At 51.0% G+C, this 16,333-nt stretch overlaps 1 protein-coding gene across 1 annotated transcript in view; it reads right to left on the bottom strand.

Annotated features, from left to right (window-relative positions):
- Positions 1–477: 477 nt before the first annotated feature.
- Positions 478–16,333, bottom strand: part of LOC137342333 (V-type proton ATPase 116 kDa subunit a 2-like) — a gene marked incomplete at its 3' end in the record, with an annotated part of 32,621 nt that continues 16,765 nt past the window's right edge. The window contains exons 3-4 of the mRNA XM_068006270.1: positions 3,737–3,834; positions 478–615 (exon numbers count right to left, since the gene is read on the bottom strand). Coding sequence (XP_067862371.1) covers positions 478–615; positions 3,737–3,834 — 236 coding nt within the window. The remainder of the gene's footprint in view (positions 616–3,736; positions 3,835–16,333) is intronic.

The following is a 16,333-nucleotide window of genomic DNA, read 5'->3' as shown; positions in this document are numbered from 1 at the left end:
TGAGCCTCCGAGGCGCACGCGCCCCCCTGAGCCTCCGAGGCGCACGCGCCCCTCTGAGCCTCCGAGGCGCACGCGCCCCTCTGAGCCTCCGAGGCGCACGCGCCCCTCTGAGCCTCCGAGGCGCACGCGCCCCTCTGAGCCTCCGAGACACACACTCCCCTCTGAGCCTCCGAGACACACACTCCCCTCTGAGCCTCCGAGACACACACTCCCCTCTGAGCCTCCGAGACACACACTCCCCTCTGAGCCTCCGAGACACACACTCCCCTCTGAGCCTCCGAGACACACACTCCCCTCTGAGCCTCCGAGGCACACACTCCCCTCTGAACCTCCCAGGCACACACTCCCCTCTGAACCTCCGAGGCACACTCCCCTCTGAGCCTCCGAGACACACACTCCCCTCTGAACCTCCGAGGCACACACTCCCCTCTGAACCTCCGAGGCACACTCCCCTCTGAGACTCCGAGACACACTCACCTCTGAAGTTCTTTTCACAAAGTTCTGGGTTACTCTCAGCATGTGATTGTACTCAGTCAGCTCCAGGAAATTTCTCTTCAGAGTTTCCTTATTTTTTGTCACTTCTCTCAGCTCTGCTTCCAGCTGCTGAAGCTGCTCCTAAAAACATGAAACAGGCACATACGGTGAAGCAGAATTTCCGGTAGTACCTCTCATTGACCAATACCTGCAGCGTGTTTTGTTAAACTCTTTTCAAGATACTCCTTTCATTTCATTTGGCCTCCCACTCCTTGATCAGCATAGTTTGCTCCAGAATGTTAGTTTTACTTTGACAATCACTACAATTATTAATTTTGAGACGTCACATTTATTGAAATATGAATATTGAAACTTTTATGAATGCATTATGACATTAAAGGCAGATCACGAATACGAGATGGTCACGGTACAGGTAAAATACATCCCGTCCAGAAGGGGGCGTGTCAAAGACAGGGCTTTCATGTATAAATAGAAAGGTCAGAGCAAAACTGGTTTTAAAAATGCATATGATAAATAGAGGGGGGAATAATACTGCAGAAAATGGAGAATTATAAAATATATAGAAAGGAAGCAGGACGAGAGATTAAGAAGACTTGGAGGGAGCATGATAGAAGCCTAGGTGTCAACATAAAGGGAAGTAGGAAGGGCTTTTATAATAAGGAATAATTAAAGAAGGAGTAGCACCACTTAGAGATGAAAGGGCCATCTTGGACTCGAGTGGGGAAATGGAAGAGATGCTTTTACACTAGATTTTGCAGAGAAAGGCGAGAGTGGGAGCACCTGGGGTGGATGTGGAGATAATTCCACAAACAGACGCTGCATTTACAAAAGGTAATGAGACCAAAGTAGAAATTCACCAGATCCACATGCTATCCATCCCAGAATCCTGAAGGAAATAGCAGAGACACTAAACACATTTTCCCAATAATCTTAAGAAATGGGAATTGTGCCAAAAGAAAGGCAGGTGGTAAATATTACATCTTGATCAGGAATGGGGTAAAGAATATGCCATGAAATTATTGGCCAATTTGTCTTATCGCGATTGTGGGTAAATTTCTAAAATCCCTGATAAGGGATGAAATTAGTAAACAATTAGGAAAGGATGGGCTAGTCAGGAATAGTCCACATGGATCTGCAAAGGACACGGTGTACAACTAAAGGGAATGTGATTGGTGTTATTTGGATTTTATGAAGGCATTTGATAAGGTGCCACGCAAGTAGCTTGTAATGAAAAATAAGGCACATGGTATTAAAGGGAATGAATAGAAAGATGGTTCGGGTACAGGATGTAAAGAATTGGGTAAGTGGATGTTTTTCACGTTGGCCGATGTGGTGTGCCCCAAGGGTTTGCACTGGAACCTCATGTTTTCCATTTGTATTCCAGGTGGTAGCACTCTATTCTCCGAGTCAGAGGATTGAGGATTCAAGTCCCACTCCAGACACTAGAGCATATAATCCAGGCTGACACTTCACTGCAGTACTGAGGGAGTGCTGCACTGTTGGAAGAGCCGACTTTCGGATGAGACGTTAAACGAGGCCCCGTCTGCCCTCTCAGTTGGACGTAAAAGATCCCATGACACTATTTCGAAGAAAAGTAGGGGTGTTCTCCTATGTCCTGGCCAACATTTATCCCTCAACCAATACCATTAAACATGATGTGGAGATGCCGGTGATGGACTGGGGTGGACAAATGTAAGGAATCTTACAACACCAGGTTATAGTCCAACAAATTTATTTTAAAATCACAAGCTTTCGGAGATTATCCCCTTCACCATTAAACAGATTAACTGGTCATTTATCTCATTGTTGTTTGTAGGACCTTGCTGTGCGCAAATTGGCTGCCGCATTTCCTAACAATACAAAAGTGATTACAAAAGTACTTAATTGGCTGTAAAGCACTTTTGGACATCCTGAGGTCATTAAAAGCACTATATAAGTGCAAGTCCGGTCTTTCTTTATTTATATGAGCAATTTGGTCATGGACACACAAGCAATGATATTGAAGCTTGATGGTGATAAGGGGGGCTGGCAAACTGTGAGGAAGAATGCAGGAGACCGTGGGAGCACATGGACGGGTTGGCAGAGTGGGCAGATAGGTGGCAACTGCAGTTCAATGTAGAGAAATGGGAAGCAGTAGATTTTAGGAAGAAAGAACACTGAAAGGAGGAATACTCTAGATGGCAAGACTCAAAGTGGAGTCACAGACAGATCAATGGGTGCAGATACAGAGATCTTTAAAAGATGGAAATGCAGGTATAAAGAGCCATGATAAAGGCAAGTGGAAATCTGGGTACGGACATTAGTTAGGCCGCAGTTGTAGTATTGCAAACAGTACTGCTCACAAGAAGGATATTAGAGCCATGGAAAGGGTACACTGACGATTCACTGGAATTATAACAAGAATCGGAGGTTCGTGAAGAAACACTAGATTATCTGGAAGAGAAGGTTAAGGAAAATTTATTAGAGGTTTTCAAATTTCTGAAAGATTTTGAGAGGCTGAATAGTGAAAGACTGTTTCCAATGTTTGGAAAATTGATAACAAGGGGACATAGATTTAGAAGAACAAAGGGGGAAATTCCAGAGGGTTATTAGAGCAGGGAATGCTTTACCACAAGGAACTATTATGGGAGAGACCATAACATCATTCAAAAGGGAATAAAGTATTTGAAACAAGAGAATACAAAAGGATATGGGGAAAGGGCAGGGAAATGGGATTAGAGCAGAGAGCTCCAGTTAAAGAGCTAGCACCCAAACAGGCAGGATGGGCCAAATGGCCTTCCTCAATGCTGTGAATTCTCTGATTCTCTGTTCCCTGTTAATTACAGGTGTCACCAGTGAAGTCGATGGCTTTTATTTTCAGGCTATGACCAGGACTGTGACGATGGCATACTGGAAAGCCAGTGTATACTGTACCCACAATTCCAGTCAATGCTGGTAAAGAGCCAAAGGCTTTCACACCATGAGAAGAAATACAGGAGCACCAGACACTCTGGGCTACATCCAGGAGGGGGCTCATTACGGGAGGGCGGTCCAAAGGTTGTTTTTGTACCAGCTGCTCTTTTATAACCAGGTCATTGGAGACCTAGGAACAAGTCACCTGATCAGTCTCTTTACCACAACTGATTGGCAGCCCAGGAGAGTCGGCAGAAAACAAATGAGGAGAGAAAATAGACTAAACTTTACATTACAGGCAACTCAACCACAGAACACCTGTATCCGAAGGGGAAACAAAGCAACTTACTTGTATTTTCAAAACATGCTTCGGCAGAGGTGCTACGGGATTAACCTCACTATCCGTCAGGGCTATATCTGCCTTTTTAATTTCTTGCAACAAATAACCTGAAACACAAAAGAAAACCATTAATCTTATCTTAAAAGAGACCATAAAAAAGCAGCTTGTGTAGCTGCAACAGATTGCACCCTGGAGTGACAGCACACACATTCAACTCCTCACTGCAATTCATGCCATCGTTTGCGGGGGGAGAACAGTGGAGGGATATGGTGCTTTCTAATTTGGATGGAGGGAGCAAGAAAGCAGGAATTATCCCAGGGTCCTGCTGACAACTCCAAGTGACCAACTGAGAGCAGCATTACCACAGACCAGACAGCAAGTCAATTCCCAGCCCCTCTCGAGTGTAGTTGGTAATGCAGCAAGGAGTGGAAACAAAAAGAATCATTACCTTTTTAAAAAATATATAAATAAGTAAATGTGTTTCCTGTTCTTCCAGCTCAGACAACCCAGCGAAGGTTTCCTCTGCACTTCATCTGTTTACAAAGAACGAACTGAGGAAATGCATCGCATCTGTTCCTGCAGCTCATCAGCTTTAGTCATTAAAGTACCAGGAAACATGACTGGCCAATCTTTCTTTAGAATCTCAATTTACACAGGACAAGACACTGTCTGCAGTGTTACAGTAACATGTTGATGGGTTGGCTTATCGACCAAGAGAGAAGCTTGAGCAGTTTATCATCTCCACTTGAGGTCTTACTGCCTTTCAACACATGGCAGACGGTGAGCTATTCCACCAGGACCTCAGCACACAACCTAGGCCTGACACTTCAACGCAGTGCTGACAGAGTGCTACGTTGTCAGAGGTCCTATCCTTCAGATGAGACATTAAACCAAGGTCCCGTCCTTTGGATTAGGCACTAAACCGAGGTCCACTGCCTGTTCAGGTGGCCATGAAAGATCTCTTGCCACTATTCCAAACGGAGAAGGGAGTTTTTCTGATGTCCTGGCCAACATTCATCCTTCGACCAACACCACCAAAAGAGGTTAACTATCCTGTACCTCTTTTGCTGTTTGTGGGATCTTGCTGTCACAAAATTGGATGCTGCTTTTATCTGTACAATAACATTGACTGCACTTTAAAGGAATTGCATTGGCTGCAAAGCTCTTTGGAACGACGCCAGGAAGTGGAAGTGCGATCTAACTCTTTCTTTAACAGCCACACACAGCGCAGTTTTTCTCATATTCCCATCCTGTTCTTTGTTGCCATGTTCCTGTATTATTTTAGCAGCACCAACCATGCATTGATTATATTTCCACTTGAGAACTATCCAGTCCTTAACGTGTAAGTTTGAGCGTGAGCTGGGATCATCTCCCTCTCAAACAGATATACCCATTTGGATACTGTTGGGGGAGATGGCTTATCAGGGGAAAGCAGCAAAAGCCAAGTTTGGGGCACCATGGGTGGCTCTGCTGCACAGGAGGGGAGGAAGAAGAGTGGCAGGGCTATAGTGATAAGGGATTCAATTGTAAGGGGAACAGATAGGCATTTCTGCGGCCGCAAACATGATTCCAGGATGGTATGTTGCCTCCCTGGTGCTAGAGTCAAGGATGTCACGGAGCGACTGCAGGGCATTCTGGAGGGGGAGGGTGAACAGCCAGTAGTCGTGGTCCATATCGGTACCAACAACATAGGTTAAAAAAGGGATGGGGTCCTGCAAAGTGAATTTAAGGAGTTAGGAGCTAAATTAAAAAGCAGGACCTCAAAGGTAGTGATTTCAGGATTACTACCAGTGCCACGTGCTAGTGAGTATAGGAACAGGAGAATAGACCAGATGAATGCGTGGCTGCAGGGATGGTGTAGGAAGGAGGGATTTAGATTCCTGGGACACTGGGACCGGTTCTGGGGAAGGTGGGACCTGTAAAAGCGAGACGGGTTACACCCGAGCAGGACCGGGACCGATGTCCTCGCGGGGGTGCTTGCTAGTGCTGTTGGGGAAGGTTTAAACTAGAATGGCAGGAGGATGGGAATCTGAGCAGGGAGACAGAGGAGGGGGAATCAAGAATAGAAACAAAAGACAGAAAGGGAAGAAGCAATAGTGGAAGGCAGAGAAAACAAGGACGAAAAACAAATAGGGCCATAGTGCAAAATAAAACTAAGATGACTAGCAATCTTAAAAAGACAAGTCTAAAGGCATTGTGTCTTAATGCGCGGAGCATTCGCAATAAAGTAGATGAATTAACAGTGCAGATAGATATTAATGGTTATGATATAGTTGCGATTATGGAGACATGGCTGCAGGGTGACCAAGGATGGGAACTGAACATCCAGGGGTATTCAATATTTAGGAAGGACAGGCAAAAAGGGAAAGGAGGTGGGGTAGCGTTGTTAGTAAAGGAGGAAATCAATGCAATAGTGAGGAAGGCTATTGGCTCGGAAAATCACGATGTGGAATCTGTATGGGTGGAGCTAAGAAACACCAAGGGGCAGAAAATATTGGTGGGGGTTGTCTATAGGCCCCCAAACAGTAGTGGAGATGTAGGGGAGGGTATTAAACAGGAAATTAGAGACGCATGCAAGAAGGGTACAACTATAATCATGGGTGACTTTAATTTACATATAGATTGGTCAAACCAAATTAGCAATAATACTGTGGGAGAGGAATTCCTGGAGTGTGTACATGATGGATTTCTAGACCAATACGTTGAGGAACCAACTCGAGAACAGGCGATCCTAGACTGGGTATTATGCAATGAGAAAGGATTAATTAACAATCTTGTTGTGCGGGGTCCCTTAGGGAAGAGCGACCATAACATGATAGAATTCCTCATTAAGATGGAGAGTGAAGTAGTCGAATCCGAAATTAGGGTCCTGAATCTAAATAAAGGAAATTACGAAAGTATGAGGTGTGAGTTGGTTATGATAGATTGGGGAACTTTACTAAAAGGGATGACGATGGATAGGCAATGGCTAATATTTAAAGAAAGTGTGCAGGAATTACAACAATTATTCATTCCTGTCTGGCGCAAAAATAAAACAGGAAAGGTGGCTCAACCATGGCTTACAAAAGAAATTAGGGATAGTATTAGATCCAAAGAGGAGACATATAAAATTGCCAGAAAAAGCGGCAAGCCTGAGGATTGGGAGCAGCTCAGAATTCAGCAAAAGAGGACAAAGAGATTTATTAAGAGGGGAAAAATAGAGTATGAAAGTAAACTAGCAGGGAACATAAAAACTGACTGTAAAAGCTTCTATAAATATGTCAAGAGAAAAAGATTAGTGAAGACAAATGTAGGTCCTTTACAGTCAGAAATGGGGCAAATTATAATGGAACAAAGAAATGGCAGAACAATTAAACACATACTTTGGTTCTGTCTTCACAAAGGAGCACACAAATAACCTCCCAGAAATGTTAGGGAACCAAGGGTTTAGTGAGAGGGAGGAACTGAAGGAAACCAGTATTAGTAAAAAAAAGTGCGAGGGAAATTAATGGGGCTAAAGGCTGACAAATCCCCAGGGCCTGATAATCTACATCCCAGAGTACTAAAGGAAGTGGCCCTGGAAATAGTGGATGCATTGGTGATCATCTTCCAAAATTCTATAGACTCTGGAACAGTTCCTACAGATTGGAGGGTGGCAAATGTAACCCCACTATTTAGAAAAGGTGGGAGAGAAAAAACAGGGAATTACAGACCAGTTAGCCTAACATCAGTAGTGGGGAAAATGCTAGAGTCTAATATAAAAGATGTGATAGCAGAACACTTGGAAGGCATTAAAGGGATTGGATAAAGTCAGCATGGGTTTATGAAAGGGAAATCATGCTTAACAAATCTACTGGAGTTTTTTGAGGATGTAACTAGTAGAATAGATAGGGGAGAACCAGTGGATGTGGTGTACTTGCATTTTCAGAAGGTTTTTGATAAGGTCCCACACAAGAGGTTAGTGTGCAAAATTAAAGCACATGGGATTGGGGGGAATATACTGGCATGGATTGAGAATTGGTTGACACACAGGAAACAGAAAGCGGGAATAAACTGATCTTTTTCGGGGTGGCAGGCAGTGACTAGTGGGGTATCGCAGGGATCAGAGCTTGGGCCCCAGCTATTCACAATATAGATCAATGATTTGGATGAGGGAACGGAATGTAACATTTCCAAGTTTGCAGACGCCACAAAGCTGGGGTGGAATGTGAGCTGTGAGGAGGATGCAAAGAGGCTCCAATGTGATTTGGACAAGTTGGGTGAGTGGGCAAGAACATGGCAGATGCAGTATAACATGGATAAATGTGAGGTTATCCACTTTGGTTGTAAAAACAGAAAGACAGATTATTATCTGACTGGTGATAGATTGGGAAAAGGGGAGGTGCAACCAGACCTGGGTGTCCTTGTACACCAGTCGCTGAAAGTGAGCATTCAGGTGCAGCAAGCAGTTAGGAAGGCGAATGGTATGTTGGCCTTCATTGCAAGAGGATTTGAGTACAGGAGCAGGGATGTCTTACTGCAGTTGTACAGGGCCTTGGTGAGACCACATCTGGAGTATTGTGTGCAGTTTTGGTCTCCTTATCTGAGGAAGGATGTCCTTGCCATGGAGGGAGTGCAACGAAGGTTTACCAGACTGATTCCTGGGATGGCAGGACTGACGTATGAAGAGAGATTGGGTCGACTAGGCCTATATTCACTAGAGTTTAGAAGAATGAGAGGGGATCTTATCGAAACATATAAAATTCTAACAGGACTAGACAGACTAGATGCAGGGAGGATGTTCCCGATGGCTGGGGAGTCCAGAACCAGGGGTCACAGTCTCAGGATACGGGGTAGGCCATTTAGAACCGAGATGAGGAGAAATTTCTTCACTCAGAGGGTGGTGAACCTGTGGAATTCTCTACCAAAGAAGGCAGTGGAGGCCAAGTCATTAGATGTATTCAAGAAGGAGATGGATATATTTCTTAATGCTAAAGGAATCAAGGGATAATGGGAAAAAGCGGGAACAGGGTACTGAGTTAGACAATCAGCCATGATCATTTTGAATAGCAGAGCAGGCCCGAAGGGCCGAATGGCCTACTCTTGCTCCTATTTTCTATGTTTCTATGAATATTGAATCCGGCGGGCTTGGCTCAATAAGAACAGGCCTGTTCTAGTGCCAGTTTACCTCAGTGGTGGCATTCTCGTCCTCCCAGTCAGGGGGTCATGGGCTCAAGCCCCACTCTGAGACTTGAGTCCATAATCTGGGCTGACACTCCAGTTGGAGGTTGTCATTTTTCAAATGAAACTGAGGTCTTGTTCGGCAGCTCGAGTGGATGGAAAAGGTCCCATAGCCCCACTCGAAGGAGAGCAGAGAGTTCCCCAAGTGCCCAGGCCAACCTTCATCCTGCAACCAATGGAGACAGACCGAAATAAAAACAGAAAATGCTGGAAACACCCAGCAGATCAGGCAGCCTCTGTGGAGAGGGGAAGGAACGCCAAATGTTTCAGCTCGACCACCTTTCGTCAGAACCAGGAAATGTTACAGAAGCTCTGTGACATCTCCCTATTGTACGAAAGGTTATCGAGCTGACACGTTAGGCCTTCCTTGCTCTCTCCACAGAGGCTGCTTGATCTGCTACTTCCAGCGTTTTTTGTCATTATTGCAGATTTTCAGCACCCACGTTATTTTGCTCTTTGTACCAAAGTCAGACGAACTGGTCATTCACATTTTGCTGGGAGCAAATTTGCTGCCGTGTTTGCTTTTATAACAGAGACTGCAGCTCAAACTAATTCATTGGATGTGAAGTTTGTGGGGCCATCCTGAGGGTGTGAGAAGGCACTACATAAATGCAAGCTCTTTCTCTTTGTGCATGAGAAACATAGACAGCAGTCTGCGTTGTGAATCCTGTTCAATTCATTCAGTGTTTGATTCTCTGTGCATCAATGCACACTGCGTGAAATCAAATTAAAATTTCAAAGGAACTGAGAATCGTACGATGGCGAGTGAATCATTTACTTATCCTATCACTATGATGTGAATAAGGGGATATCACATGTTCAAATTAAATGGGAACTGAAAGTATCCTCAGTGTCTCTTCTTTTAAGACTAACCAAGACCAATCAATTCTAGATCACCCTGCACGACATTACACTGCAAATGGTCTCACATTTCAAAAGGTGGATTAATTTCTTCAAGATCCTGTTCTACTTCGTTCCACCAAAAAGTCTAAATACGATTAGAAAGAGAATGAGAGAGAAAAATGCTCAGATCTGACATGGCTTCGATCAGACAAGATGCTGCTTTGCAATCACAACTGTTTTATAGTGTTTGGGAATGATTCAAATGAAATCATAGAATCGTAGAAAGGTTATAGCACGGAAGGAGGCCATTCGGCCCATCGAGTCCGTGCCGGCTCTATGCAAGAGCAATCCAGCTAGTCCCACTCCCCCGCCCTTTCCCCGTAGCCCTGCAAATTTTTTCCTTTCACGTACTTATCCAGTTCCTTTTGAAGGCCATGATTGAATCTGCCTCCACCACCCCCTCGGGCAGTGCATTCCAGATCCTAACCACTCGCTGTGTAAAAAAGTTTTTTCTCATGTCACCTTTGGATCTTTTGCCAATCACCTTAAATCTATGTTCTCTGGTTCTTGACCCTTCCACCAATGGGAACAGTTTCTCTCCATCTAGTCTGTCTGGACCCTTCAAGGTTCTGTGTATGCAATGCACAGAATTAAACCCAAACACCTACATACACAGCTTTCCCAGTCTGATTTCCTTTGTAATACTGAGAAATACTGTCCAGACAATGCGCCAGTAAATTCCTGGGAAAAGGACAGTCTTGTAATAATTTGCTATCCATCACATGATGCTGTAATTCTTCTCGGCTACTCAAGCCCTTCTACTTATTGCTCCATGTCAGCACGTTTAGAGTGAAATAAGGAACTGTGAGTGGAAATCTGTAACCAGAGGACTCCAGTGACATTTACTAACTGTTCAGGATGTCACCTGAACCACGGGATTGAGTTATCAACCTGTCTAACCCCTCACAAGAACCAATTAAGAATGGCAGGCACTAAGGCTGCAGCAGCTACAAAGTGTTACCTTTTTACACACGTATTGAAATTTAATACCATTGCCGAATCAAACTTGGGTTTCATATAAAGTTTTTCAAAGCATCTGGATCCAGGCCGGCCTAAACACCCACTCCCTCCACGGGCGCACTGTGGCTGCAGTGTGTACTGTCGACAGGATGCACTGCAGCAACTCGCCAAGGCTTCTTTGACAGCACCTCCCAAACCCATGGCCACCACCACCTAGAGAGAGAGGGACGCACACACGGACGGAGGGGGAGGGAGGGGCGGAGGGGGAGGGAGGGGCGGAGGGGAGGGAGGGGCGGAGGGAGAGGGAGGGGCGGAGGAGAGGGAGGGGCGGAGGGAGAGGCGGAGGGAGGGGCGGAGGGAGAGGGAGGGGCGGAGGGAGAGGGAGGGGCGGAGGGAGAGGGAGGGGCGGAGGGAGAGGGAGGGGCGGAGGGAGAGGGAGGGGCGGAGGGAGAGGGAGGGGCGGAGGGAGAGGGAGGGCGGAGGGAGAGGGAGGGGCGGAGGGGAGGGAGGGGCGGAGGGAGAGGGAGGGGCGGAGGGAGAGGGAGGGGCGGAGGGAGAGGAGGGGCGGAGGGAGAGGGAGGGGCGGAGGGAGAGGGAGGGGCGGAGGGAGAGGGAGGGGCGGAGGGAGAGGGAGGGGCGGAGGGAGAGGGAGGGGCGGAGGGAGAGGGAGGGGGCGGAGGGAGAGGGAGGGGCGGAGGAGAGGGAGGGGCGGAGGGAGAGGGAGGGGCGGAGGGAGAGGGAGGGCGGAGGGAGAGGGAGGGGCGGAGGGAGAGGGAGGGGCGGAGGGAGAGGGAGGGGCGGAGGGAGAGGGAGGGGCGGAGGGAGAGGAGGGGCGGAGGGAGAGGGAGGGGCGGAGGGAGAGGAGGGGCGGAGGGAGAGGGAGGGGCGGAGGGAGAGGGAGGGGCGGAGGAGAGGGAGGGGCGGAGGGAGAGGGAGGGGCGGAGGGAGAGGGAGGGGCGGAGGGAGAGGGAGGGGCGGAGGGAGAGGGAGAGAAGCGCACAGAGAGAGAGAGAGAGAGGCGCGCAGAGAGAGAGAGAGAGAGAGAGGCGCGCAGAGAGAGAGAGAGAGAGAGAGAGATGGCGCGCAGAGAGAGAGAGAGGGCGCACACAGAGAGAGAGAGAGAGGGGCGCACACAGAGAGAGAGAGAGGGGCGCACACAGAGAGAGAGAGAGGGCGCACACAGAGAGAGAGAGAGAGGGGCGCACACAGAGAGAGAGAGAGAGGGGCGCACACAGAGAGAGAGAGAGAGAGGGGCCGCACACAGAGAGAGAGAGAGAGAGGGGGCGCACACAGAGAGAGAGAGAGAGAGAGGGCGCACACAGAGAGAGAGAGAGAGAGGGGCGCACCAGAGAGAGAGAGAGAGGGGCGCACACAGAGAGAGAGAGAGAGGGGCACACACAGAGAGAGAGAGAGAGGGGCGCACACAGAGAGAGAGAGAGAGAGGGGCGCACACAGAGAGAGAGAGAGAGAGGGGCGCACACAGAGAGAGAGAGAGAGGGGCGCACACAGAGAGAGAGAGAGAGGAGAGAGGCGCGCAGAGAGAGAGAGAGAGAGAGAGAGGCGCGCAGAGAGAGAGAGAGAGAGAGAGAGAGAGGGGCGCACACAGAGAGAGAGAGAGAGGGGCGCACACAGAGAGAGAGAGAGAGGGGCGCACAGAGAGAGAGAGAGAGAGGGGCGCACACAGAGAGAGAGAGAGAGGGGCGCACACAGAGAGAGAGAGAGAGAGGGGCGCACACAGAGAGAGAGAGAGAGGGGCGCACACAGAGAGAGAGAGAGAGAGGGGCGCACACAGAGAGAGAGAGAGGGGGCGCACACAGAGAGAGAGAGAGAGGGGCGCACACAGAGAGAGAGAGAGGGGCGCACACAGAGAGAGAGAGAGAGGGGCGCACACAGAGAGAGAGAGAGAGAGGGGCGCACACAGAGAGAGAGAGAGAGAGGGGCGCACACAGAGAGAGAGAGAGAGAGAGGGGCGCACACAGAGAGAGAGAGAGAGAGGCGCGCAGAGAGAGAGAGAGAGAGAGAGAGAGGCGGCGCAGAGAGAGAGAGAGAGAGAGGCTGCGCAGAGAGAGAGAGAGAGGGGCGCACACAGAGAGAGAGAGGGGCGCACACAGAGAGAGAGAGAGAGGGGCGCACAGAGAGAGAGAGAGAGAGGGGCGCACACAGAGAGAGAGAGAGAGGGGCGCACACAGAGAGAGAGAGAGAGAGGGGCGCACACAGAGAGAGAGAGAGAGGGGCGCACACAGAGAGAGAGAGAGAGAGGGGCGCACACAGAGAAGAGAGAGAGAGGGGCGCACACAGAGAGAGAGAGAGAGGGGCGCACACAGAGAGAGAGAGAGAGGGGCGCACACAGAGAGAGAGAGAGAGAGGGGCGCACACAGAGAGAGAGAGAGAGGGGCGCACACAGAGAGAGAGAGAGAGGGGCGCACACAGAGAGAGAGAGAGAGAGGCGCGCAGAGAGAGAGAGAGAGAGAGAGGCGCGCAGAAGAGAGAGAGAGAGAGCGCGCAGAGAGAGAGAGAGAGGGCGCACACAGAGAGAGAGAGGGGCGCACACAGAGAGAGAGAGAGAGGGGCGCACACAGAGAGAGAGAGAGAGGGGCGCACACAGAGAGAGGAGAGAGAGGGGCGCACAGAGCAGAGAGAGAGAGAGAGGGGGCGCACACAGAGAGAGAGAGAGAGGGGCGCACACAGAGAGAGAGAGAGAGGGGCGCACACAGAGAGAGAGAGAGAGGGGCGCACACAGAGAGAGAGAGACGGGCGCACAGAGAGAGAGAGAGAGAGGGGCCACACAGAGAGAGAGAGAGAGGGGCGCACACAGAGAGAGAGAGAGAGAGGGCGCACACAGAGAGAGAGAGAGAGGGGCGCAAACAGAGAGAGAGAGAGAGGGGCGCACACAGAGAGAGAGAGAGAGGGGCGCACACAGAGAGAGAGAGAGGGGCGCACACAGAGAGAGAGAGAGAGGGGCGCACCAGAGAGAGAGAGAGAGGGGCGCACACAGAGAGAGAGAGAGAGAGAGGGGTGCACACAGAGAGAGAGAGAGAGAGAGAGGGGCGCACAGAGAGAGAGAGAGAGAGGGGCGCACACAGAGAGAGAGAGAGGGGCGCACACAGAGAGAGAGAGAGGGGCGCACACAGAGAGAGAGAGAGAGAGGGGCGCACACAGAGAGAGAGGGAGAGGGGCGCACACAGAGAGAGAGGGAGAGGGGCGCACACAGAGAGAGAGAGACGGGCGCACACAGAGAGAGAGAGAGAGAGGGGCGCACACAGAGAGAGAGAGAGAGCGGGGCGCACACAGAGAGAGAGAGAGAGGGGCGCACACAGAGAGAGAGAGAGAGGGGCGACACAGAGAGAGAGAGAGAGAGGGCGCACACAGAGAGAGAGAGAGAGGGGCGCACACAGAGAGAGAGAGAGAGGGGCGCACACAGAGAGAGAGAGAGAGGGCGCACACAGAGAGAGAGAGAGAGGGGCGCACACAGAGAGAGAGAGAGAGAGGGGCGCACACAGAGAGAGAGAGAGAGGGGCGCACACAGAGAGAGAGAGAGAGGGGCGCACACAGAGAGAGAGAGAGAGAGGCGCGCAGAGAGAGAGAGAGAGAGAGAGAGGCGCGCAGAGAGAGAGAGAGAGAGGCGCGCAGAGAGAGAGAGAGAGGGGCGCACACAGAGAGAGAGAGGGGCGCACACAGAGAGAGAGAGAGAGGGGCGCACACAGAGAGAGAGAGAGGGGCGCACACAGAGAGAGAGAGAGAGGGGCGCACACAGAGAGAGAGAGAGAGGGGCGCACACAGAGAGAGAGAGAGAGGGGCGCACACAGAGAGAGAGAGAGAGGGGCGCACACAGAGAGAGAGAGAGGGCGCACACAGAGAGAGAGAGAGAGGGGCGCACACAGAGAGAGAGAGACGGGCGCACACAGAGAGAGAGAGAGAGGGGCGCACACAGAGAGAGAGAGAGAGGGCGCACACAGAGAGAGAGAGAGAGGGGCGCACACAGAGAGAGAGAGAGAGGGGCGCACACAGAGAAGAGAGAGAGAGAGGGGCGCACACAGAGAGATGAGAGAGGGGCGCACACAGAGAGAGAGAGAGAGGGCGCACACAGAGAGAGAGAGAGAGGGGCGCACACAGAGAGAGAGAGAGAGGGGCGCACACAGAGAGAGAGAGAGAGAGAGGGGCGCACACAGAGAGAGAGAGAGAGAGAGAGGGGTGCACACAGAGAGAGAGAGAGAGAGAGAGGGGCGCACAGAGAGAGAGAGAGGGGCGCACACAGAGAGAGAGGAGAGGGGCGCACACAGAGAGAGAGAGAGGGGCGCACACAGAGAAGAGAGAGAGGGGCGCACACAGAGAGAGAGAGAGAGAGGGGCGCACACAGAGAGAGAGGGAGAGGGGCGCACACAGAGAGAGAGGAGAGGGGCGCACACAGAGAGAGAGAGACGGGCGCACACAGAGAGAGAGAGAGAGAGGGGCGCACACAGAGAGAGAGAGAGGGGCGCACACAGAGAGAGAGAGAGAGAGGGGCGCACACAGAGAGAGAGAGAGAGGGGCGCACACAGAGAGAGAGAGAGAGAGGGGCGCACACAGAGAGAGAGAGAGAGGGGCGCACACAGAGAGAGAGAGAGAGGGGCGCACACAGAGAGAGAGAGAGAGGGGCGCCACAGAGAGAGAGAGAGGGGCGCACACAGAGAGAGAGAGAGAGAGAGAGAGGGGTGCACACAGAGAGAGAGAGAGAGAGAGGGGCGCACAGAGAGAGAGAGAGAGAGGGGCGCACACAGAGAGAGAGAGAGGGTCGCACACAGAGAGAGAGAGAGAGGGGCGCACACAGAGAGAGAGAGAGAGGGGCGCACACAGAGAGAGAGAGAGGGTGCGCACACAGAGAGAGAGAGGGAGAGGGGCGCACACAGAGAGAGAGGAGAGGGGCGCACACAGAGAGAGAGGGCCAGAGAGAGGGGCGCACACAGAGAGAGAGGAGAGGGGCGCACACAGAGAGAGAGGAGAGGGGCGCACACAGAGAGAGAGGGAGAGGGGCGCACACAGAGAGAGAGGGAGAGGGGCGCACACAGAGAGAGAGGGAGAGGGCGCACACAGAGAGAGAGGCGAGAGAGGAGGCGCACACAGAGAGAGAGGGAGAGGGGCGCACACAGAGAGAGAGGGAGAGGGGCGCACACAGAGAGAGAGGGAGAGGGGCGCACACAGAGAGAGAGGGAGAGGGGCGCACACAGAGAGAGAGGGAGAGGGGCGCACACAGAGAGAGAGGGAGAGGGGCGCACACAGAGAGAGAGGGAGAGGGGCGCACACAGAGAGAGAGGGAGAGGGGCGCACACAGAGAGAGAGGGAGAGGGGCGCACACAGAGAGAGAGGGAGAGGGGCGCACACAGAGAGAGAGGGAGAGGGGCGCACACAGAGAGAGAGGGAGAGGGGCGCACACAGAGAGAGAGGGAGAGGGGCGCACACAGAGAGAGAGGGAGAGGGGCGCACACAGAGAGAGAGGGAGAGGGGCGCACACAGAGAGAGAGGGAGAGGGGCGCACACAGAGAGAGAGGGAGAGGGGCGCACACAGAG

This window comes from Heptranchias perlo, chromosome 25 (genome assembly GCF_035084215.1).
Source record: "Heptranchias perlo isolate sHepPer1 chromosome 25, sHepPer1.hap1, whole genome shotgun sequence".
NCBI classification, from domain to species: domain Eukaryota; kingdom Metazoa; phylum Chordata; class Chondrichthyes; order Hexanchiformes; family Hexanchidae; genus Heptranchias; species Heptranchias perlo.
The sequence above is the reverse complement of the archived record's forward strand: the minus strand, read 5'-3'. Positions and strand labels throughout refer to the sequence as shown.